Source organism: Carlito syrichta, unplaced genomic scaffold, assembly GCF_000164805.1.
Source record: "Carlito syrichta isolate Samal-C Ts95f unplaced genomic scaffold, Tarsius_syrichta-2.0.1 Scaffold308816, whole genome shotgun sequence".
Classification (NCBI taxonomy): domain Eukaryota; kingdom Metazoa; phylum Chordata; class Mammalia; order Primates; family Tarsiidae; genus Carlito; species Carlito syrichta.
In genome coordinates, this window is record NW_007252912.1 from 172,736 (window position 1) to 198,425 (window position 25,690).

Consider the following 25,690-nt stretch of genomic DNA (forward strand, 5'->3'; position numbering starts at 1 on the left):
CACTCACCTCAGCCTCCCAAAGGCGCGGAATTACAGGCTGAGCCACCGAGCCCGGCAAGACGTTTTTTTTTTAAGTCGGAGTCTCACTCTGTTACTCAGGCTGGAGTGCAGTGGCATGCTCACAGTCACCACAGCCTCCACCTGCTGGGCTCAGGTGAACCTTCCGCCTCAGCCTTCCAAGTAACTGGAACCACAGGCATGCACCACCACAACCAGCTAATTTTTTTACTTATTTATTGTAGAGACAAGTTCTCACCAAGTTGACCAGGCTGGTCTTGGACCCCCAGGCTGGGCAATCCTCTTATTTCGGCCTCCCAAAGTGTTGGGATTATAGGCTGTGCCACTGCACCCGGCCTGCTCATGTATTTTTTTTTTTTAGTCGGAGTCTCACCTCGTCGCCCAGGCTGGAGTGCAGTGGCACACTCACAGCCACCCCCCAGCATCGACCTGCTAGGCTCAGGCGATCCTTCCATCTCTGCCTTTCAAGTCGCTAGAACTATAGGTGCATGCTACCACGCATGGCTAATTTTTGATTTATCGTAGAGATGAGATCTTGCCAAGTTGCCTGGGCTGGTCTCGAACCTGCAGGCTCAGGCAATCCACTTGCCTTGGTCTCCCAAAGTGCTGGGATTACAGGCTGAGCCACCGAGTCAGGGCTCATTTATGGTTTTAATTAGCCTTTCCCTGTTAAGCAGTGAAATTGTGCTTCTTTTTATATTTTCATTGGTTGTTTACATGTGAAACATCTATGTATGTCTTTTATCTGTTTTTCTCATGGATTGCTTGCCATTTCTAACTCATTTGTAGAAGTTATTTACATTTTCTGGATTCTACTCCTTTGCCCGTTATATCAAATCATCTCCTAGTTTGAAGCTTGTATTTTCATTTTCTCTATAATATCTTTTGATGAACAGAAATTGTTTAATTTAACACAATTAAACTTATCAGTCTTTTCCTTTATATTATTTCTTATTTTGTTCTTTAAATGGTACACCTTAAATTTTGGAACTATAGTATTTTAAATCTCCTGGTAAACACATAATTTATATTTTTGTTGTTGTTGTTGTTGAGTTGGAGTCTCGCTCTGTCACCCAGACTGGAGTGCAGTGGCCACTTCTGGTCACCGCAGCCTCGACCTGCTGGGCTCCGGCGATCCTTCCGCCTCAGCCCTGCAAGGAGCTGGAACTACAGGCGCGTGCTACCACGCCCGGCTGATTTTTTTATTTATTGTAGAGATGAGGTCTCGCCAAGTTGCCCAGACGGGTCTCGAACCTGTGGGCTCAGGCAATCCACTCACCTCAGCCTCCCAAAGGCACGGGATTACAAGCTGAGCCACTGAGCCCGGCTGCACATACTTTTATTACAACTGAAATAGTAGAGTGATTTGGAATGCCACATTTATCATAAGCAAAATGCTTATACATGCTTGGGTCTGCTTCTGTTCCACTGATTTATCTCTTTATTCTGGAATTAGTACCATTTTGATTGATTATTGTAACTTTAAAATACATTTTAATATTTGATATAGGGCTTATATATTTTCCTAGATATAAATTTTCAAGACAATATTACTGGGATATAGTTTATGGATAATAAACTACATATACTTAAAATGAACAATTTGATGAATTTTGTTAGATGTGTACACACATGAAACCACCACCACAATCAACATACCTAACATTTCTATCACCCTCCAGAATTTCATTATGTCCTTTTACAATTCCTCTTTCTCTCCATTTTTCTTCCCCAACTACTGATTTGCTTTCTATCACCATCAATTAGGTTGCATTTTCCAGAATCTTATATAAATGGAATTGTACAGTATGTACCTTTTATGTTTGGCTTCTTCCATTCAGCATAATGGTTTAGAGATTTATTCATGATTTTGCACATATCAGTAATTTGTTTCTTTTTTTGCTGAGGTATTTCATTGTATGAATATATCACAATTTTTAATCCATTTTCCTGTTGATGGACATTTGGATTGTTTTCTGTTTTTAACTATTACAAATAAGATTGTCATGAACATTCATGTACAAATCTTTGTGTGGACATATATTTTCATTTCCTTGGGAAAATGTCTAAGAATGGAATGACTGAGTAATGGGTAGGTGTATGTTTAATTTTTTTTTTTTTTTTTAAGTCAGAGTTTTACTCTGTTGATCAGGCTGGAGTGCAGTGACAGGATCACAGCTCAACGCAGCCCCAACCTCCTGGGCTCAGGCGATCTTTCTGTCTCCCAAGTAGCAGGGACTACAAGTGTGCACCACCATGCCAAGCTCATTTAAAAAATTTTTTTTTTTTGGAGATGAGGTCTCGCTATGTTGCCCAAGCTGGTCTCAAACTCCTGGCCTCAAGTGGTCCTCCCATCTCTATTCCCACATCATTAAGTAGGTAATAGACTTAAATAATTTCACTTTGTGAATCAATTTTTTTTTTTTGAGTCAGGGTCTCAATCGGTGTCCAGGTTAGGATGCCAGTGGCACGATCATGGCTCACCACAGCTCAAGTGGTCCTCCTGCCTCATCCTCCTGAGTAGCTGAGACTAGGCATGCACCACCATGCCTGGCTAATTTTTATATTTTGATTTTTTGTAGAGACAAGGTTTTGCTATGTTGTCCAGGCTGGTCTCGAACTCCTGTGCTCAAGCGATCCTCTGGCCTCAGCCTCTCAAAGTGCTGGGATTGCAGGCATGAGCCACTGCACTTGGCCCAATGTTTTTACTGTAGTGGAAAAACCCACATAACAAGAAATCTAACCTCTTACCAAATATTTGTGTACATTATAGTATTTTCAACTATATGCACATTGTTATATGGCATATCTCTAGAATTTTTTTCTGTGAATCAACTTAAATATGTATATTGAAATAAATAGAAGCATAATATTATATACAATTACCTTGGATTTTCTGGATTTTAATTCTGACTTCTCTACTTATGAGATCTTAGACAAATTACTTAATTTCTCTGACCTCAGACTCCTCATCTGTTTGATGAGGATAATAATATCTACTTTGCAAGGTTATTGTTGGGATGAAATGATGGAAAAGGCTAGATCATTGTCTGGTACACAGTAAGCATCAATAAAACTTGCCTATTATTATGTTTATTATGTTTTGCCTTCTTTCACAGGAAGAATGAAAATTGTAAAGCAGGTACCTTTTATTCAAATTCTGTCTTCAATATTTTGATTAAAGAAAGGTGTTCTATTTATAATTATAGTCATTTAATTATATATGGATTTATTTAGTGTAATTTAATATTCAAAACCTCCTTCCCTTTTTGTTTTTGATTGTTTCTGTATTACCAAGGCAAAGAAACAGAAAAGAGCTGTTTTTTTTAATTAGAGTCTCACTGTGTCACCCAGGCTGGAGTACACCGGCAACCATAGCCTGGACCTGCTGGGCTCAGGTGATTCTTCTGCCTCAGCATTCCAAGTAGCTGGAATCACAGGCACATGCTACCATGCCTGGCTAATTTTTTGATTTCTTGTAGAGACAAGGTCTTGCCAAGTTGCCCAGGCTGGTCTTGAACCCCTGGGCGCAGACAATCCTCTTACCTCAGCCTCCCAAAGTGTTGGGATTCCAGGATTAAGCCACCATGCTTGGCCTGAAAAGAGCTGTTTTAATAATAGGTTATGGAAAGATTTGGGAGCTTAAATATTTATAAAATTATATTATACTATAGAAAGAGCACTGGATTAGGAGTCAGACAACATGGGTTAAAATTCTAGATCTGTAAATGCAAATGATTGTCCATGAACTTTCCACTTCACAGGGAAGATAAGAGGATCAAAATGAACTAATTAATTTTTGCTAATTTCATCAGAAACAGACTGACCTCTGTTTTGGCTAGAATCATGGAACATTTAACTTGTAATAATGCTTTGTAAGTGCATATTTCTTGGGGAAATAAATGGTGAGAACTCATTGTCATAAATTGCTGAGATCTGTCTTTTCAAGAGCACTTTTAGATCTGGATAATTAATTAATTCTTCGTCAAATAAATTTAATTTTTAGCATATGGAGCCCTGTTGAGAACTCACTTATCATTAAAATCTTTTCCCTTGTGTAGGCTTGTTTACAAATTGATCCTGCTGAGAGGATATCATCTAGTGAACTTCTGCATTATGAATATTTTACTAGAGATGGATTTATTGAAAAGTAAGCTTTTGAGTGAATGTGGATTTTTTAAGGATTTTGTATTAGAAGATTTTACTAGCAGGAGAATTGCTACACAGGTTCATGTTATGTAAGAGAAATACTTAGTTTAACAAAAATTTATTGAGTTTTTGTATCAGATGTTGACTAGATAAATGGAGACTTAGAGATGTATGGATGAAAAGTCTAATAATATAAAATAATTGCAGCTAGCATTGTAACATATACAGTTGCAATGTCATAGGCAGTGTGCTAAACTCTTTATATATTACAATTTCAATGTCCTCAGAGACTGGAGATAACATTAAATAAGCAATCAGTACTTCTTAGCTTCACTCTCATTGGGACCTCAGACTTGGAGAATAGTTTGGTTTTTCCTCTTTTGATAGCATATACTTATTGTAATTAGCACTTTCCAAATGATTTCTTTCTCTACTTATTCTCTGTTGCAGTGCCTATTGTCTTATCCTACCCACTACAATGAAAGTTCCCTGAAGATAGGGACTATGCTTCTTATAGCCCTTCTGTGTCCCACATTGCCAATGGCAAGCCCAGCATACATATTGACAATTTGGAGTCATTAATCAGCCATATTTCTACCAAAACACAGGCCAGGCTGGGCGCGGTGGCTCAAGCCTGTAATCCCAGCACTTTGGGAGGCTGAGGTGAGAAGATTACCTGAGCCCACAGGTTCGAGAACAGCCTGGGCAACATGGTGAGACTTCATCTCAACAATAAATAAAAAAATTAGCCAGGCGTGGTAGCACGTGCCTGTAGTTCCGGTTACTTGGAAGGCTGAGGCGGAAGGATTGCCTGAGCTCAACAGGTTGATCCTGGGGTGGCTGTGAGCTTGCCACTGCACTCCAGCCTGGGCGACAGAGTGAGACTCCAACTCAAACAAAACAAAACAAAACCCACAGGCCAGGCACAGTGACCCATGCCTGTGATCCTAGCACCTTGGGAGGCTGAGGCAGGAGGATCGCTCAAGGCCAGGATTTTGAGACCATCCAGAGCAACATAGTGAGACCTCGAATCTACAAAAAAAAAAAAAATTAGTCAAGTGTAGTGGCGTGCATCTGTGGTCCTTGCTACTTAGGAGGCTGAGGTGGAAGGATCACCTGAGCCCAGGAGGTCAAGGGTGCAGAGAGCTGGCCTGGGTGATGGGATGAGATTCTGACTCAAATAGACAAACAAACAAATAAATAAGCACATTTTAAATTCATTTTCTATTGGGTTTGAAAGATACAGGAAAAACTTCTCATTAATTGTAGAATCGTTCAGTTGGCCTTTGGGCATGAAATCAGAAAGATAGATATCAATTTAAAATGTGATGGAGTTAAGGTCAGGTATGGAAAAGTCCAGGCACTGCCACTGATGATAGACAAAATAGAAAAAGTCAAAGAGAAGAGAATTCATGGGAATAACTAGAACTTCAAGCATTTCAGTAATTTTACTCTAAACAAAAAATGTGATGATATATTTAAAATGTCATCAATGGAAAAGTATCTGTTAGTGAACAAAAAATTTGTTTCAGGGCACAGTAGCTCATGCCTATAATCCCAGCACTTTGGGAGGCCAAAGTGGGAGGATCACTTGAGGACAGGAGTTCGAGACCAGCCTGGGCAACATAGTGAGATATCCCGTCTCTACAAAATAAAAACAATTAGCTGGGTGTGGTGGGGCACATTTGTAGTCCCAAGTACTCAGGAGGCTTAGGTGAGAGGGTTGCTTGACATCAGGAGTTTGAGACTGCAGTGAGCTATGATCATGCCATTGGATTCCAGCCTGGGTGACAAAGTGAGACCCCACCCATCTTGCTTCACATCAGTGCTACATAGACTAAGTTGATTTCTCCTGGGCTTAGGATTTTACTATTGTGGAGTGAGTTCAAATTATAGAACCTTCAGAAAATGTTTGGGTAAGACTTTTTCCTTTGATAAGATGCCTCTTTCTTTCATGGACCTTCTGCAATGCAAGTGTGAGATTTTTCTCATTTAGGCAAACTAATCATACTGTTTCTTTCTTTCTTTCTTTTTTTTTTTTTTGAGTTGGAGTCTCACTCAGTCGCCCAGACTGGAGTGCAGTGGCCGCTCCTGGCCACCGCAGCCTCGACCTGCTGGGCTCTGGCGATCCTTCCGCCTCAGCCTTCTAAGTAACCAGAATTACAGGCGTGTGTTACCATGCCCAGCTGATTTTTTGATTTATTGTAGAGATGAGGTCTCGCCAAGTTGCCCAGACGGGTCTCGAACCTGTGGGCTCAGGCAATCCACTCACCTCAGCCTCCCAAAGGCGCGGGATTACAGGCTGAGCCAATGAGCCCGGCTCTGTTTCTTTATTGTTTTCATCTCCTCACACTACCTGCTGTTAGGCATGTGCCAGGCACAGCACTGGCAAGAATGGGCTGGACTAGGGAAGAACTTGTTCATGGACGGTTAACTTTCCCAGCTGATAGTGGTAGCTGCTTCCAAGAGAGGGAACTGTTCAGTTCAGTGAAGGGATGGGAGGAAACTTTACAGTATAACTTTTTGAACTTTGAACCATATGAATGGATTTTTACATTCAAAATTAATAACTTTTAAAAAGTAAGAAACCAAACTGAGACCAAAACAATCTCTCTCCAATATTGATATATTCTGTTATATTTTGTACTGTAAATATTTCTCTGGAGTAAGATTTCAGAAACGTTTGTTCATTTTTTAAGTCATATTATTTTAAAGAACTGCAAAAAGGACAAATGTATGAGAGCTGCTTCAAAATAATAGTATAATTATCACAATTAAAAGCAATACTTTTATTATTTATTTATTTATTTTTTGAGTTGGAGTCTCACTCCGTCGTCCAGGCTGGAATGCAGTGGCACGCTCACGGTCACCCCAGCGTCCACTTGCTGAGTTCTGGTGATCCTTCTGCTTCAGCCTTCCAAGTAGCCTGAACTACAGGCACTCACTACCACACCCAGCTAATTTTTGGTTTATAGAGACGAGGTCTTGCCAAGTTGCCCGGGCTGGTCTCGAACCCACAGAATCAGGCAATCCATTTGCCTCGGTCTCCCAAAGTGCTGGGATTACAGACTGAGCCACCGAGCCCTGATGCAATACTTTTATTGAGTAAAGTTTGCATCCCAAAGGGAATCTAATTTATATAAATCTATTTTGTGAAAGTTTCATATAATAGATTCCCATAGCAAAATTTTTGAAAGATGTTATCTTTACCAGAAAGCCATTTTCTTGGTTGTCATTTTGTTTTGCTTTATTGAGTCAGGGTCTCACTCTGTCACTGCTCGAGTGCATGGCACGATTGTGGTCTACCTCAGCCTTGACCTCCTGGACCCAGGAGACTCTTCGGCCTCAGCCTCTTGAGTAGCTGGTACTATAGGCATGTGCTGCCATGCCTGTTAATTTTTTTTACTTTTTGTGGAGACAAGGTCTCACTATGTTGCCTAGGCTGGTCTTCAGCTCATGGGTTCAAGCAATCTTCTTGCTAAAGCCTCCCAAAGTGCTGGGATTATACATGTGAGCCAATACACCAGACCAGAAAGCCATTTTTATTAGGTAAATATTGTGCCATGTCTTGGCATATATTATAATTATACAGCATTATTTATGCTGTGACTAAAATGTCAATTAATTGATTAAATGGTTCAATAAATCTAAAATATTCCATCTACAAAATAAAAGGATTTTGGCTAATATTATTTGTTTTATCAGATTCATACCAGAGCTGAGAGCTAAAGTACTACAAGAAGCAAGAGTCAATTCATTCATAAAGCCAAAAGAGAACTCTAAAGAAAATGAACTTTGGAAAGATGAAAGGAAAACAATTTATACCAATACGCTGCTAAGTAGTTCAGTTTGGGGAAAGGTAAGAACTTTGGTTTTTGTTTCATTCAGTATACCTATATTATAGTTAGACTCTAATGACTAAAATAACTGTTCTCATGACTCCGATTTTGGATGTGCCTATTCCAGGAAATGGAAAAAGAGAAGAGGCCCAAGGAAATCAAAGTCAGAGTTATTAAAATCAAAGAAGGAATAGGCGATATCTTTGAACCGAAAAAGATAGATTATAAAGGCAGACATTGTCAACAGGATGCAACTGAAAATGTTTATGCTAAGTCTCAGGATACAAAGACTTTAATCACTGAATCATCAAAACCTGTCAGTCCCAGCGTTAACTCTAATGGCATGAAAGAAGATCCACATTCTGGAAGTTGTATGACAATGCCACCCATCAATCTAACTAACAGTAATTTGATGGCAGCAAATCACAATTCAAATCTCTCTCACCCTAATCCAAGGTGAGATGTATTCAAAGAAGAGACCCAAGTAATTCAATGTTCCTGTATAACAGTTTTGCAAAGAATCGTGTTCATAACGTCTGTCTGTAAACTGAACTTGAAGATATATTGAAATTATGATTATATCCTGGGCCATTTACTGAGTGCTTCTTATGAATGCTATAGACGAGATTAACTTTTCTTGGCCATACAGCTGTTTAATTTTTCTTCAGTGTCTTGTGAAAACACCTCATTAAAAAAAAATCTACCTGTAATCCTAACACTTTGGAGGCTGAAGTGAGAGGATTGCCTGAGCCCACGGGTTCAAGATCAGCCTGGGCAACTTCGCGAGACCTTATCTCTACAATAAAAAAAAAATTAGCCGGGAGTGGTAGTGCATGCCTATAGTTCTGGCTGCTTGGAAGGCTGAGGTAAAAGGATCGCCAGAACCCAGCAGGTCAACACTAGGGTGGCTGTAAGTGTGCCATTGCACTCCAGCCTGGGCAACACAGTGAGACTCCAACTCTGAAAAAAAAAAAAATCTTTAGAAAAACTTTTTCCAAATCAGCCAGGCTTGGTAGCGCATGCCTGTAATTCCAGCTACTCAGAAGGCTGAGGCGGAAGGATCGCCGGAGTCCAGCAGGTTGAGGCTGCAGTGGCCGGGAGTGGCCACTGCACTCCAGTCTGGGCGACAGAGTGAGACTCCAACTCAAAAAAAAAAGAAAAACTTTTTCCTTTCTCAGAGAAAGAAGGTGACATGACCTAAATTTTGGTATCAATGTGCCTTGGTATAACAAAGTAATCTTTATTTCTATATCATAGCAAATACTCTATGTGGAGAAAGGATACTCAGAAATAATCTTTCACGGTCAAATAGCCTTTAAAGGTTAGGTATTTTGGGAGAAAAACAGCATATTGGGCCAGTTTTTGATTTAGCCTCTGATACAAATTGAGAGACTGGTCCCATGAGTCTGGTTAATTAAGAGCAGTGCGATGGATGGTGAGGGTCTGTCTAATAAGACTTCAGGGCCGCTTCTGAATTTAGGGAGACTACTGGATTTCTAGGTGAAGAAGGAGACTAAATTCCTTAGTCCAAGTAGATTCTAGCAGACTGATATGGCTATAGGTTGTAAAGCCTAACGGTCTGCAGAGGTGGGAAAGTGGACAAGTCTATGTCAGTCCAAAGGTACAGCATGCTACAGACTGCAATAGCTCAATTGTTCTTGAGGCAACCCGAAAACCATGGTACCAGTAACCATGGCTGTGAACCAGTCAATCTTGAACAGCAAGTTCATAAATTGAGAAACCCAGTAGTTAAGAGATCCAACTTGCCAGGCTCGGCGGCTCAGCCTGTAATCCCGTGCCTTTGGGAGGCTGAGGTGAGTGGATTGCCTGAGCCCGCAGGTTCGAGACCCGCCTGGGCAGCGAGACCTCATCTGTACAATAAATCAAAAAATCAGCCAGGCGTGGTAGCACGTGCCTGTAATTCCGGCTACTCGGAAGGTGGAGGCGGAAGGATCGCCGGCGCCCAGCAGGTCGAGGCTGCGGTGGCTGGAAGCGGCTACTGCACTCCAGTCTGGGCAATAGTGAGACTCCAACTCAAAAAAAAAAAAGAGATCCAACTTCAGAACAGATAGAGGGGAGTAAGCAGGCCAGCAGGCGTAATCCCACAAAATGTTTGTTGCCACTAGCCATGCGTTAGTTTTCTGCCCTGTTACCATCTTTCTCCCTGGAGCATTTGATACTTAAGGACTGACAATTGCATTTTGGCACTCAGTGTTCAAACGGCAGACTTCCGCGGTATAACTTGTTCATTCTTGAAGCTAAAACAAAGCCATTTCTGGGGAGTTCTAATAACTTCTCATTCATTTTTAAATAATAGGTTAATTGAAAGAACAAAAAAGAGACGTACTTCTTCACAATCTATTGGACAAGTTATATCTAATAGCAGGCAAGAGAATACAGAGCCCACTCAAGTAAGGCAAGAAGCTAGTCATTGGAATATGAGTTCTTTAGCATTACTCTCCTTTTCCTTTCTCTATCTTTGGGGTTCTAACACTTTTTAATATGTACTTTTGGGGTTTTTTTTCCTGAGATGAAAACAGTCCTTCAGTTCCTTACTGCTTTTACAATTTTCATTAAGTTCCTCCTCACTTCAGACATAGGAAAGCGATTGATTCAAAATTGAAGCACAATGTTATTTATAATAATAAAAAAATGAAAAACAACACAAACCTATCCAAGAGCAGATAACTGATTAAGTACATTAGGGTACATTCATACCCTAATGGGATACTGTGGGATACTTCACATTACATTATAGAAGAGTTCATTGACCTAGAAAAGTTTTTATGATCTATTGTCGAATAAACAAAAATAGGTAACACAAAAGGTTTTCCAGATACTAGATGCACAAGTAATTTTTTCATTTGGGTTTTCCCAGTGTTCATAAATAAGTTATAAAAAAAGTTATAAAAAAAATAAGTTGGTTCATGACCCGCCTGGGCAACTTGGCGAGATCTCATCCCTAAAATAAATAAAAAATTAGCCGGGCATGGTAGCGCGCGCCTGTAGTTCCAGCTACTTGAAAAGCTGAGATGAAAGGATTGCCGGAGCCCAGCACTCCAGTCTGGGCGACAGAGTGAGACTCCAACTAAAAAAAAAAAAACAAAACAAAAAGTTGAAGCATTTTGTTTAAAGTTGGTGCAACGAATAGTATTAAAAATTCAAAGTTAAAATTATGGTTTTCATAATCAAGAGTATTATTCTCAGAATATTAAACATGCTTTTAAAAGTTTGCTTTAAGCCGGGCTTGGTGGCTCAACCTGTAATCCGCGCCTTTGGGAGGCTGAGGTGAGTGGATTGCCTGAGCCCGCAGGTTCGAGACCCACCTGGGCAACTTGGCAAGACCTCATCTCTACAATAAATCAAAAATCAGCCGGGCGTGGTAGCGCGTACCTGTAGTTCCAGCTACTTGGAAGGCTGAGGCGGAAGGATCGCCGGAGCCCAGCAGGTTGAGGCTGCGGTGGCCGGGAGCGGCCACTGCACTCCAGTCTGGGTGACAGAGTGAAACTCCGACTCAAAAAAAAAAAAAAAAATTTACTTTATGAAACTTTTATTGGAGTTTGATCTATTGGTAAGTTTAATGGTACTCTATTCTACTTCTTAGTTATTAAAATAATTATTATGCCTATCTTATGCCATCCAAATGGCTAGCAGTTCTAGGCTTTTCATTCTACAAATAGACACATTTTTGAAAAACTAACTCTTGTTTGTTTGTTCATTTAGACCCAAATGGAGAAGGGTATATTTAGTGGGCAAGCAGGTCAAAGTGACCAAATGGCAAATGGAAACAAAAGGAAGCTGAATTTTTTGAGATCTGATAAAAAGGAATTCCATTTTCCAGAACTCCCTTTCACAAGACAGTCAAAGGATGTAAAAGGAAAGGAAGGTACAGGTTTCTTGCATAGCTTTACAAATCTCCAGAGATCATTTACAAGACTTTTTTTCTGATACAATTTTCATTTTATAGTGTGATAGAGGTAGAAAACAGTAAGCTAAGAAAAATATTTCCAGTTGGTGACATTTTCCTCCTGCATAGTCAAATAAGGGGTAAGACTTAAAAGAGATCGTTGTAAAGAAGGGTTAAGACAGCATTGAGGTGTAAATATTTCATTAGCACAATGTTGTTGAAATGTTAGAACAGTATTTGAGGAAGGTGGTTTTGTTCCAAATATGATTTGGAGTAAATCGCCTTCCTATGTTTCTTCATCATTGTTTGCCCATATAATAGCAGGAATTTTATGTGTGTTTTGGACATCCAAGGATTTAGTAAATAAGATTTTTTTTGAGACAGGTCTCACTGTGTCCCCCAGGCTGGAGTGCAATGGCATGATCCTAGCTCACTGCAGGCCCCACATCCTCGGCTCAAGTAATCCTTCAGCCTCAGTCTCCCAAGTAGCTGGTACTACAGGTGCGTGCCACCATGCCCAGCTAATTTTTTTGGTATTGTTTGTAGTGATGAGGTTTCAATATGTTGTCCTCTGCCTCCCAAAGTGCTGGGATTCAGGCATGAGCCACAATGCCAAGCATAGTAAATAAGATTTATAAATTTAAGATTTATTTAAAAATGAAACTCATTTTTGTCTTGAATAAATATCCTTATGTTTCTTTGAAGAATAGTGACACCTTGTGAGAAGTTAATATAATAGCAAGGCCGGGCTTGGTGGCTCAGCCTGTAATCCCGCTGAGGTGAGTGGATTGCCTGAGCCCGTCGGTTCGAGACCCGCCTGGGCAAATTGGCGAGACTTCATCTCTACAATAAATAAAAAATTTAGCCGGTTGTGGTAGTGCGAACCTGTAGTTCCAGCTACTTGGAAGGCTGAGGTGGAAGGATCGCCGGAGCCCAGCAGGTCGAGGCTGCGGTGGCTGGGAGTGGCCACTGCACTCCAGTCTGGGTGACAGAGTGAGACTCCAACTCAAAAAAAAAAAAAAAAAATATATATATATATATATATAGTAGCAAGAAAATAATGCACAGCACAAGAGGAATTATCTGATCTTAACAGTTATATTGAGAATAAAAAAATAAAATAAGCCAGGCTTGGTGGCTCAGCCTGTAATACCGCGCCTTTGGGAGGCTGAGGTGAGTGGATTGCCTGAGCCCGCGGGTTCGAGACCTGCCTGGGCAGGCGAGACCTCATCTCTATAATAAATCAAAAAATTAGCCGGGCGTGGTAGCGCGCGCCTGTAATTCCAGCTACTTGGAAGGCTGAGGCGGAAGGATCACCGAAGCCCAGCAGGTCGAGGCTTGCGGTGGCCGGGAGCAGCCACTGCACTCCAGTCTGGGCGACAGAGTGAGACTCCAACTCAAAAAATAATAATAAAATAAAATAAAATAGACTAGGCATGGTGGCTCATGTTTGTAATCCCAGTCCTTCGGGAGGCCAAGGCAGGAGGATTGCTTGAATCCAGGAGTTTGAAACCAGACTGGGCAGCATAGTGAGAACTCGTCTCCACAAAAAAGTTAAAAAAAAAATTAGCTGACTGTAATCCCAGCACTTTGGGCAGTGGAGGCAAGAGGATTACCTGAGCCCAGGGGTTCGAGACCAGCCTAGGGAACATGGTGAGATCTCATCTCTACAATTAAAAGAAAATCAGCTGGATGTGGTAGCGAACACCTGTAGTTCCAGCTACTTGGAAGGCTGAGGCAGAAGGATCACCTGAACCCAGCAGGTGGCTGAGGTAGAAAGATCTCCTGAGGAGGCTAAGGTTGCAGTGAGCTGTGGTTGTGCCACTGTACTCCAGCCTGGACAACAGAGTGAGACCCCAACTCAAATAAATAAATAAATAAATAAATTAATTAATTAATAAAAATCTTCTCTTAATATTTGGTAGACTATTTGTAAAGCTATAAGACAAATAATTTACCTTATTTTACCATCGCAACTGATTATCTATTTATTCATTTTGAGTTGGAGTCTCACTCTGTCGCCCAAGCTGGCATGCAGTAGCACGCTCACAGCCATCCCAGCGTTGATCTGCTTGGCTCAGGCGATCCTTCCACCTTAGCCTTCCTTTTAGCCAGAACTACAGGCACACACTACCACACCCGGCTAACTTTTTGATTTATTGTAGAGATGAGGTCTCGCCAAGTTGCCCAGGCTGTTCTCAAACCTGTGGACTCAGGCAATCCCCTCACCTCGACTTTCCAAAGTGCTGGGATTACTGGATTGAGCCTCCACACCCGGTCAACTCGTGATTTATTTTGTTCTTTTGTAATAAACTGAAAACTGACTTAGTGGACATCAGAATTTTCATTTGAAATTCTTGAAGAGGAAAGTCAAATTTCAAAGCAGTAATAACAAATTTTCATTGTTTTATATATTTTTGCAAAAGTTAAACAGATAAAAGCACTGAAGAGGGAGTTAAAGAAAACAGATTCATCTAAAATACCATTACTTAATGCGGATCAAAATCAAGACAAACAAGAGGTAAAACGTTTTTGTTTGTACCCTTTACTAAGGAATGTTGTTTGGATCCCTTGACACAGTGTATAAATTTAGTTATTACTACTGGAAAGCTATATAAAAATTCAAAATTATATAATCTTTGAATTCTAGAAACAGAGCTATATGTTCCTAGAATAACTAACTACTAAAAGTTTCTAAAGTTAATTTTTGGAGACTAATAAATACCTCATTTGAATGTGGGATGATTAAACTATATGGTATCCAGGGAAAATAGCATCTATGTTATGTCTATTGTCAAATGCCAGGCATGTAAGCCATGCCAGTGAAAAGAATAATGATATAAACATGTGGTTAACAGACACAAGTATATATGTGTTTGTCTTTGCCTCTTCCTTCCTTCTTTTTTTCTCCCCAATTTATTTCCCTGTCTGTCTCTGATGTCTACCTACTGTCCTATTTTCACAAATATTTGCTCTCAGCTAGCTATCAGGTAATCTTTTTGAAATGTCCCCAGCCCCAACCTGTTGTAGAACTGAACTGAGGTCCACTCGCCCAGTGTAGTAAAACCAGATATCTACACCGAGGTTTGTGTAATAGAAAGAAAAGTGTTTATTGCAGGGTACCAAGCAAGGAGGACCAGGAAGCTAAATGCTCAAAGCCTGACCTCCCCAGTGGTTTGCAGGTAAGGGTTTTACTGGCAGGGATTTTTTTTTTTAAACAATATTTTTTATTATGGTTTTGTGGGGTACAGTTAAGGGTTAGGTGTACAATTACGTTTCATTCAGGCACCCTGTTGATAAGAGGTATTTCCCCATCCCCAGACAGATATTTGCTACTGTTGATCCCATCCCCCCTCCCATAGTTTCCCAGTACTGTCAGTCATTTTCTTATACTATTACATTGGATATTCAAGGTCCATTATATGAGTGAGTACATGTGATACTCGGATCTTTGTTTCTGTGAGAGGTCACTCAGTATTATAGACTCTAGTTCCATCCAGGTTGCTGCGAAATTCATGATTTTGTTCTTTTTTATGGCTGCGTAGTATTCCATCGTGTATATGTACCACATTTTTAAAATCCAGTCCTCTTTTGATGGGCAGCATGGTTGTTTCCAGGTTCTTGCTATTGTGAACAATGCTGCGATAAACATACGTGTGCAGGTATCTTTTTTATAGAGTGATTTGAGTTCTTCAGGGTATATTCCCAGTAGGGAGAGTGTGGGGTCATATGGGAGGTTGATATTTAGAGCTTTTAGGAATCGCCACAGTGCTTTCCACAGAGGTTGCTGGCAGGGATTTTTAAAGGCAGGGTAAATTTCAGGAAAGCAGACACAAAATCACAAATCAATACTTGGGGATTATACGTGATCTGACAATTAAGTTTGCGAACTCATCCTAGGCAAAGTGCTTATATATCTCATTGCTGATTATCACTATGGTCACCTTTAAAGTACTCCCCTTGGGAAGCTATGCACCAATGCCAGCACCTAGTATACCTGTCAAAGCAATTTTGGAACTCTTTCTGGAATAGCCATCAGAGCTATCGTCGTATTACCCCTGATGTCCTGAATGTCATCAAATGTCTTCCTTTCAATAGTCTTTTTAACCTTTGGGTAAAGAAAAAAGTCATTGGGTCCAGATCAGGTGAGTAGGGAGAGTGTTACAATACAGTTATCGGTTTACTGGCTAAAACCTTCCTCACAGACAATGCTTGTGTGAGCTGGTGGTGCATTGTCATAATGCAAGCATTCCTTTGGGACCATTTTCACACACACCTTTCTCATGCCAAGATTTTCAGTTAAGATTTTTTTAACTGTTTCTCTGTTGATGTTTATTTGGTCTCTTATGGTTTTCACAGTCAGCCAATGATTCTGACGCACAATTTGATGAATGTTTGTCATGTTTTTGTCAGTTTTTCATCAGAGACACTTTCTCTCCCCTCAGAAAAACATTTAATCTATTTGTACGCTGTCGTTTTCTTCATGACATTATCTCCATAAACTTCGACTAACATGTCCCTGATTTCACTTCCACTCTTGCCAAGTTTAATAAGAAATGTAATGTTTGTTTGTTGCTCTAATTCAACCTACAACATTCTTGCGACGGCACACAAAAACATGCAACAATAACACTGAATGCCACTCAGCAAGACAATGCCACACGTCAACACGAACACAGCCGTGAGGACTGATGTACCTTGGTAGGTTGTGAACCCTTACTGAGTTGTTGGTGCACCGTGGCAAGTTTGTGAACTTAATTGTTAGACATCGTACATTGGTTTAGATTTAAAAGGGTGGGATGTCTTCAAGCAGTAGCTTACAGGTTGTAGGCAGATGGACAGATTCTCTGAATTGCAATTGGTTAAAGAAGAGAAGTTTTGTTTAAAAATTTAGGGTCAGTAGAAAAATGACTTTCTCAAGCCGGGTTCGGTGGCTCAGCCTGTAATCCCGTGCCTTGGGAGGCTGAGGTGAGTGGATTGCCTGAGCCCGCGAGTTCGAGACCCACCTGGGCAACTTGGCGAGACCTCATCTCTACAATAAATCAAAAAATTAGCCGGGCATGGTAGCACGCGCCTGTAGTTCCAGCTACTTGGAAGGCTGAGGTGAAAGGATCGCCGGAACCCAGGAGGTCGAGGCTGCGGTGGCCGGAGGCGGCCACTGCACTCCTTCTGGGTGACAGAGTGAGACTCCAACTCAAAAAAAAAAAGAAAAGAAAAATGACTTTCTCCAAGCCCTCAAGAAGAAAATTTAGGCCAAAGGATGGTGGTTACAGTGCAGTCTTCATTCCTCCCTTTTCTGAGGTCTACCTGCCAGCCCCTTTCAGTGGGGTTCCTTCCTGGGGGTCTGAGTTTCTGAAAGACAACTCAGGGACATAGGTTAAAACGTAATCCTTAGTTTCTATGGGGAAAGAAAACACCCTCAGAGCTCCAATTTCCTTGGCTATTGTTTTAGACTACGATTACCTTCTTGTTTAACAAATTATTTACTTCTGGGGCTAGCTAGGTGCCTGGAATTTCTCTTGAAGAAACTTTAGGATTTTCCTTTGTTTCTGTACTTGGAATGTGCAGACCTCTAAAAATGGGGTCTCTGGTCTGTCTCATCCCCACCAAAGAAATTCTTGACTTTTGTTTGGAAATCTTGAAAACTGTATCATTGGAATGAGTACTCTCTAAAACAGGCATGTTCAACCTGTTGCCCTTGGACTGCATGCAGCCTAGGACAGCTAGTAATACAGTCTCACAAAATCTTTTTTTTTTGAGTCAGAGACTCACTCTGTTGCCCAGGAGGAAGTGCAGTGGCATACTCATAGCTACTGCACCCTCAGCCTGCTGGGCTCAGGCAATCCTTCTGCCTCAGCCTTCCAAGTAGCTGGAAGCACAGGCGTGCGGCTCCATGCCCGGTTAATTTTTTGATTAATGTAGAGACAAGGTCTTGCCAAGTTGCCTAGTCTGGGCTCGAACTCCTGGATTCAGGCAATCCTCTTGCCTCCACTTCCCAAAGTGCTGGGATTACAGGCATGAACTACTGTGCCTGGCAAAATCTTTTAACACCATGTTTTTTTTTTTTAGTGTTTCTTTGTGACCCCATACGTAGTTCCGTTTTTGGAGTTCACAATCATACCTTACAACATTGCATCTTGGCAGCACATACACTTGTGGACAGCTGTTTTCAGTTATGAAGCACCTGAAAAGTAAAATTTGAACAAATATTTCTGATGAGCACCTTGAGAACTCACTAAGAATACAGCCACTTCCTTTGAACCAGACATTGCTAGATTAGTTTTTAAAAACAAGGTCAGATTTCCCACTGGTTTTATATTATTTTCATTTTTCTAAACTTTATAATAAAAAATATTTAAAAAGAAGTCTTATTATATCTATATATACTAATTATATTATATAATTTACGTGCGGCCTGACAATTTCTTTTTACTTAACGCAGCCCAGGGAAGCCAAAGTGTTACTTGATGTGGCTCAGGGAAGCCAAAAGTTTGGACACACCTGCTCTAAAGGCATTCTTTAAAGGGAAAAGATTGTGCTGAGCACTCACTGAATTAAATTATCTGGGTGGCCTCCCATTCTGTACTTGTGAGGTCATCTCTGTTTGTGATTTATTAGCTTCATTATCTCTATTTTTGTTAAATAAAATTATTACAGTTTTATTCATGATAAAATTAGAACATACTTATTAAGAAAATTTAAAAACTAAAAACATAGAAAAATGGATCTGAACTGGGGGTGGTGGTTTACACCTGTAATCCCAGCACTTTGGGAGGCAGAGGCAAGACAATTATCTGAGTTCAGGGGTTTGAGACCATTCTGAGTAATATGGCGAGACCTCACTTCTACAATAAATAAAAAAACCCAACCGGGCGTGGTGGCGCATGCCTGTGGTTCCAACTACTTGGAAGGCTGAGGTGAAAGGATTGCCTGCGCCCAGCAGGTGGAGGCTGCGGTCGCCATGAGTGTGCCACTGCACTCCAGCCTGGACGACAGAGACTCTGACTCAAAAAAAGAAAAAAGAAAAATGGATCTGAAATTATATAAGAGGGCATTTTAACAAGGTTACTCAGTCTCTACAATTGGGTAAGACGATTGGTTATCAGAAACCATTAGATGTAGTCTCATTATTACATTTAAGGTTATACCTTAGTCTTGGCCTAGAACTCCACAATCCACTCTGCAGAAACAAATTGCACCAACAAATTGTAGAACAATAACACAAAAAGTCATTAATGGTTATTATTTAGTTCATTATAAAATGTAATGAGGGTGGCTTTAAACTTTTAAATTTGGGCGACTTACTCATGTCACAGCATGTTGCACAGCACACCATTGGCACATTTTTTGAATGATTGGGTGAGTTGAGGCTCCTGAGTTTGGCCAGACTATTAATGTGCTTTGTGTGTTTATCCCAGGAACTAAAATCACATTCCAAAGAAGGAAAAAAAAGAACTGTTAAGTTCTGTAATTTTTAGGGTGAGTAAATAAATAAGAAGAGAAAACCTCTTTTTGCTCATATGAGGTAGGACTCCAAGGTTTATAGCAGCCTTGAAACAAGTTGTAGTTATTGGAAATAACCAGAATTCATCAGTACTCATTGTAGTTAATTTGTAGTGCTTATTCACATGCAGTTCTGACAAGTGACTGAAATTGTATATAAGGCAATCCAAATAAAGCTTTTAATAAATGTCAGAATTAAGAACATTTCTTGGCTGGGTGCAGTGGCTCACACCTACAATCCTTGGGAGAACAAGGCAGGAGGATTACTTTGAAGGCAGGAGTTCAAGATCAGCCTTGGCAGTGTAGTGAAACTACCATCTGTCAAAAAAAATTTTTTTTTAATTAGCCAGGTCTGGTGATGCATGCCTATAGTGCCAGCTACATGGGAGGGAGGCTAAGGCAGGAGAATACTGTGAGTCCAGGAGTTCAAGGCTTCAGTGAGGTATGATGGTGTCACTGTACTCTAGTCTGGGCAAAGAGCAAGACACTGTCTCTAAAAAATAACTTTAAATAAGTAAATTTTTTTTAAGAGAAAATGTCTTATATTTTGAGTCTGTAGTTTATTTTAGAGCCAGAGAGAACATGACATGTTTTTAAAAACATAAGATAGGGAATAGCCATTTATTTGTTCTATTTTTGGCTCTGGCATTTACTTGTTTTTTGAATTATCCAGTCAGATCCAAGCACTGCTCAGTTTTACATTAAATTCTTTCAGGCATCTTAAACATATATTGAAAGTACATACAAGCATTGAATAGGCTCTAAGGCCAGAGAGAAATCCTAACTTACTGTGGGTGAGTGATTTAGGCAAGAGAGAGAAGAGTCTATACAAAGGCCGCCTTTAGTTCTGCTTGATGATACTGAGGAATACTCTGCTAAATTGTCTCTCTGTATCTTACGAAACTACCACTGGGGCAAAGTACAGTTTTTATCTCTGGCAGGATTTCCTTAGCCAAAGACACCATTTCCTCAATTAGGGTCTTGTTTCCATTCACTTTTTAGAATACATGAAATGCACAAACTGAAAGGAAGAACCTGCTAGATGTAGAGTAGAAAATGCAGCAGCTGAAGATTCAGGGAATCCCAGAATCACTATATGGTCAAAATAAGAATCTTATTAATGCCACACGCATAAAATGCCTACTAGAGAATTCTACAGGTACATCAGAGTTCTTCAGAGGGACAGAACCACTAGGATATATGTATATACAAAAAGGAATTTATTAGGGAAGATTGACTCAAATAATTACATGGTGAAGTCTCATGATGAACCAACCATCTGTAAGCTGGGTATGAAAAAAACTGGAGCCGGATTCGGTGGCTCATCCTGTAATCCCGTGCCTTGGGAGGCTGAGGTGAGTGAATTGCCTGAGCCCGCGGGTTCGAGACCCGCCTGGGCAACTTGGCGAGACCTCATCTCCACAATAAATCAAAAATTAGCCGGGCGTGATAGCGTACGCCTGTAGTTCCAGCTACTTGGAAGGCTGAGGTGGAAGGGTTGCCGGAGCCCAGCGGGTCAAGGCTGCCGTGGCCGGGAGTATGCCACTGCACTCCAGTCTGGGTGACAGAGTGAGACTCCAACTCAAAAAAAAAAAAAAAAAAAGAAAAAAACTGGTAGTATGGCTCAGTCCAGGTCTGAAAGCCTCAAAACCAGGAAAGCCAATGCTGTAGCCCTCTGTCTGAGGCTAAAGGTCTGAGAGACCCTGGAAAGCTGCTAATGAGGTTCCAGAGTTCAATGGTTGAAGAAGCTGAAGTCTAATATCCAAGGGTAGAGGGAGAGGAAGCAAATTGTCCCACTGGAATGGGAGAAGAAAGAGCAGAAGGAAGCTCAGCAAATGACTTTTCCTCCTCCTTCCATCTGTTCTTTGTAGCTCTGCTGGCAGCAGATTGGATGGTGTCCACCCACGTTGAGGGCCGGTCTCTTCCAGTCTACTGACTCACATGTTAGTCTTCTCTGGGAACACCCCCACAGACACACCCAGACACAGTGCTTCACCAGCCATCTAGCCATCCCCTGATCTAGTCGAGTTGACACCTAAGATTAACCATCACACCTGTGTAGTTATGTGTATATTCTCCTAAATTTGTTTTAAAATTTATTAATCTTTAAATGAGTCATGTTTTTTAATTTTAATTTTATTTATTTAATTTTATTTTTTTACTAGTAACTATTCATGTTTTTAAAAATTTGAACATTAGCTGGGCTCGGTGGCTCAGCCTGTAATCCTGCGCCTTTGGGAGGCTGAGGTGAGTGGATTGCCTGAGTCCGCAGGTTCGAGACCCGCCTGGGCAACTTGGCGAGACCTCATCTCTACCATAAATCAAAAAAATTAGCCGGGTGTGGTAGTGCGCGCCTGTAGTTCCAGCTACTTGGAAGGCTGAGGCGGAAGGATCGCTGGAGCCCAGCAGGTCACTGGGAGCTGGCCACTGCACTCCAGCCTGGGTGACAGAGTGAGACTCCAACTCAAAACCAAAAACCAAAAACCAAAAAACAAACAAACAAACAAAAAAACAAAAAAACTTGAACATTAACTTATAAAAACTGCCTGACTGGTACATCCTAATAACACTGCAGCTTACATTTAGTCAAGTAATTTTATTTGATCATCTATTATTTTAATCATTGATTAGTGATCATTCTTAGCCTTGTTTCAGAACTTTATGATTACAGAAGGAAAGGTTTTAAAATATATAATAAAGTAAGATCCCAATATTTTGGAGTACCAAACATTTCCAAGCAAACAAATATACTTGATAAGCATGAAACATGAATTTGGTGCCACACTGAACATTCTGGAGCAATGTTTAAACATATCATGAAGATTATTTAAAAGGATGGAAATTGAGCAAGGCATTGAAGCAAATCTTTTGACCTGGCCAGCATTTTTTATCATTTAGTAGTTTATATATAATTTAACATTAGTATATAGTGCATTCCGGTGAGTCTGGGTGGGGTGAGTGTATTGCTCTGTGAGTTCTTTGACTTTGCCACAGGAAAGCATTTCAGAGCAAGTCCCAAGTATGGTTTTAAGACCTAATTTATTAGAATGAAGGAAGCATACTCAAGAGCGAGCATGGGTTTCTTAAAAGAGGGCACATACTTGCCTTTGACAAGAAGCTTTAAATTCTTTTACAATCATGATTAAAGGAAACCAAGAGCTGAGAGCGGTGGGTTGCAGGTGTCTGGTCTTGAGTTTTTTGGTTTTTTTGAGTAGGAGTCTCACTCTGTCACCCAGTCTGGAGTGCAGTGGCACGTCACGGCCACCGCAGCCTCAAGCGATCCTTCTGCCTCAGCCTTCCAAGTAGCTGGAACCACAGGTGTGTGCCACAGTACCCAGTTCATTTTTTAATTTACTGCAGAGACGCGATCTCACCAAGTTGCCCATGCTGGTCTCGAACCCCTGGAGTCAGACAATCATCTTGCCTCCACCTCCCAAAGTGCTGGGATTACAGGCATGAGCTACTGTTCCTGACTGGTCTTGAGGTTTTTGTTTTTGTTTTTTTGAGTCGGTGTCTCACTCTGTTGCCAATGCAGCCTCGATCTGATGGGCTCAGGCGATCCTCCCTCCTCAGCCTTCCAAGTAGCTGAAACTACAGGTGTGTGCTACCATGCCAGCTAATTTTTTGATTAATTGTAGAGATGAGGTCTCACCAAGTTGCCCAGGTTAGTCTCGAACCCGTGGGCTCAGGCAATCCTCTTGCCTCTGCCTCCCAAAGTGCTGGTGTTATAAGTGTGACCCAAAACTCAATTCCCGGTCTTGAGTTTTGATTACCATCTCCCAACCTTCTAAGTTCACAAGAACCTTCTAAATAATTAAAGTTATTGCCTAACTAGATTTGGGCTTTTCTTAAGACATTGTTCTGTGTTTTGGGTAATTTCCTATTGTTTCTGTGATTTTCTGCATTGGAAGATCCGCATTTCAGCCTGCAAGGTGGTCAGGTCTGGTGTGCCTGACTGGTGGGGCAGAGGTCATGTACCAATAAGACAGATGTCTGACCGCTTGCCCTATTTAATTTAAACTGCCTGCAAGAAACTTATCTATCTATGTCTAATCTGCACTGAATAACCTGCCTCAAAGGTTTTGGCAGCACGTATTTGCATTCTTACCCCTAGTTCTTACTAACCCGTTTTCTAATTTTAGGGAGCAAATGGCCGTGAGGGGAAGAATTTGAAGAGGAACAGATTTTTTTTCTGGTAATGTCTTTTCTTTTCAATAATCTCAAGAATACAAACTGACAACTCTTCCTTTTTTATTTTATATACAATAGAAATGTAATGTGAGTTGTTAAAACAGCCACCTGTCTGCATTAGCATCCTCCAACTTTGTTTTGTTGTTAGCAAAATATTTACTGTTTACTTCTCTCTTTCTTCTATGATTTTTTTGAATTAGAGTCTCACTCTCACTCATGGCTCACCACAGCCTTGACCTCCCGAGCTCAGGAGATCCTTCTGCCTCAGCCTCCCGAGTAGCCAGAACTATAGGCGCACACCACCCCACTCTATTTTTTGATTTTTGTAGACGAGGACAAGGGTCTTGCTATGTTGCCCTTGTAGGTAGGTGGTCTTGAACTCCTGGGCTCAATCAGTTCTCCTGCCTTGACCTCTCTTACAGTGTGTGCCACCGTGTCTGGCAGACCTTTGCCTTCTCTCATAGTCGCATTACCTCAAGTCAATTATCTCCTAGAATACCCCAGCTTCCTAAAATGAGTTCTTGATGAAATACCTGACCCATTGTTTCAAAAATTATTAATTACTATCACATTCATTAAAAATATGTTCTGTTGGTCAGCAATGAAAGCATTTATAATATTTATTAAATATCTAAAAATGATATGGAATCCAGTTGTTAATTAAAATTTTAATCTATGATCCAAAAGACCAAGACAGACACCCCTTTATCAACTAAGATGGACCCTAAGGTTAAGGGCTCACCTGGCATGACAACTTTCTGAATTCCTAAGATTACAAGAAAATCTACACTCTTGCCGAACTCCTTAACAATAAGAGCTATCAGGCAAATTCCTAACTCCGATTTACAATCCAGAGCACTACAACTCTGATTGGACATAGGACAGGGCTACATTATTTTCTGATAAGCAGCTGCAGATCTGAAGCCAGTTTTGGCCACCATATAGAGACTGAACATAAGCTATCTTTGTGTTCTATAGTTACCTTTTTATAAAGAGCCAAATTCCACCTCATTAATGCTAAAACCCCATCACAAAGTGAACATGGGATATATGTTACATATGTATTTGCCCATTGTGCATGCACTGGACTCCCCTCATAAATATGTGTTGCTTTTCCCCAAAACCTACTGAATGTGTATGATATTGTGTAATACAGGCCCAGTGAGGCATAAAACCCAGCCTACCCTCTCCCTCTTCAAAGAGAGCACCTTCACTTCACACTGAGACTGTCTCTTCCCAGTTTGCAAACTGACATCCTCAATAAAGTTCTCCTTTCTAGTATTTAGCCATGCTGGTGGTCTTTTGGACAATATATCCTTTTAAACAATGGTCAGCACTCTTTCAGTGTCCTGTGTTCTGATAGTGCCTTTATGTGGTACAGACTTTTTCTAGTTTATAAAATAAATAATGTACAATCCAGAAAGGGTATACTACTAAAATTATGGATTTTCTAATTCTTCAAAAAAATAATAAAATTGGATTGAATCTTCCTCCTCCCCCTTAGGATTTTCTACATAGACAATCATGACATTTGCAGATGGAAACAGTTGTGTGTCTTCCTTTTCAAGTGTTTGTGCCTTTTGTTACTTCTTCTTGCCTTATTGTACTGGCAAGGATGTGTGATACAATGTTCAGCAGAATTACAGAAGTAGTGAGAGTGAACATTCTTGCTTTTTCTTCTATGACAGAGGGAAGAATTCAGTTCTTTTTCACTAAGTAGAATGTTAGTTGTAGGTTTTATGTGGATGACCTTTATTAGAGGGAGGAATGTTCGTTCCATTCCTGTTTGCTGAGGGTCCTTACCATGAATGGGTGTTGAATTTTGTTACTTGTTTTTTCTGCACTAACTGAGATGTTATGATTTTCCTCCTTTATTCTGCCAATGTGAATTAAATGAATTGAGATGGAGTGATGGAATGTTAAACCAACTCTGCATTCCTAGGATTAGACTCTACTTGATTCTTTTTATGTTATTGGATTCAACTGTTTAATATTTTATTAATGATTTTGACATCTATGTTACTGGAGAATTTCAGTCTGTGTGTGTGTGTGTGTGTGTGTGTGTGTGTGTGTGTGTGTGTGT

At 40.6% G+C, this 25,690-nt stretch overlaps 1 protein-coding gene across 3 annotated transcripts in view; it reads left to right on the forward strand.

Annotated features, from left to right (window-relative positions):
• CDKL3 (cyclin dependent kinase like 3) overlaps positions 1–25,690 on the forward strand; it is a 128,741-nt gene that overhangs the window by 52,341 nt on the left and 50,710 nt on the right. The window contains exons 6-12 of one of the 3 annotated variants that reach the window (XM_021716434.1): positions 4,080–4,168; positions 7,873–8,026; positions 8,134–8,462; positions 10,324–10,417; positions 11,730–11,892; positions 14,340–14,434; positions 23,559–23,611. In XM_021716434.1, coding sequence (XP_021572109.1) covers positions 4,080–4,168; positions 7,873–8,026; positions 8,134–8,462; positions 10,324–10,417; positions 11,730–11,892; positions 14,340–14,434; positions 23,559–23,611 — 977 coding nt within the window. Of the gene's footprint in view, positions 1–4,079; positions 4,169–7,872; positions 8,027–8,133; positions 8,463–10,323; positions 10,418–11,729; positions 11,893–14,339; positions 14,435–20,418; positions 20,428–23,558; positions 23,803–25,690 lie in introns of those variants that run through there. The other 2 variants (XM_008065867.2, XM_008065868.1) reach the window with 2 other exon arrangements.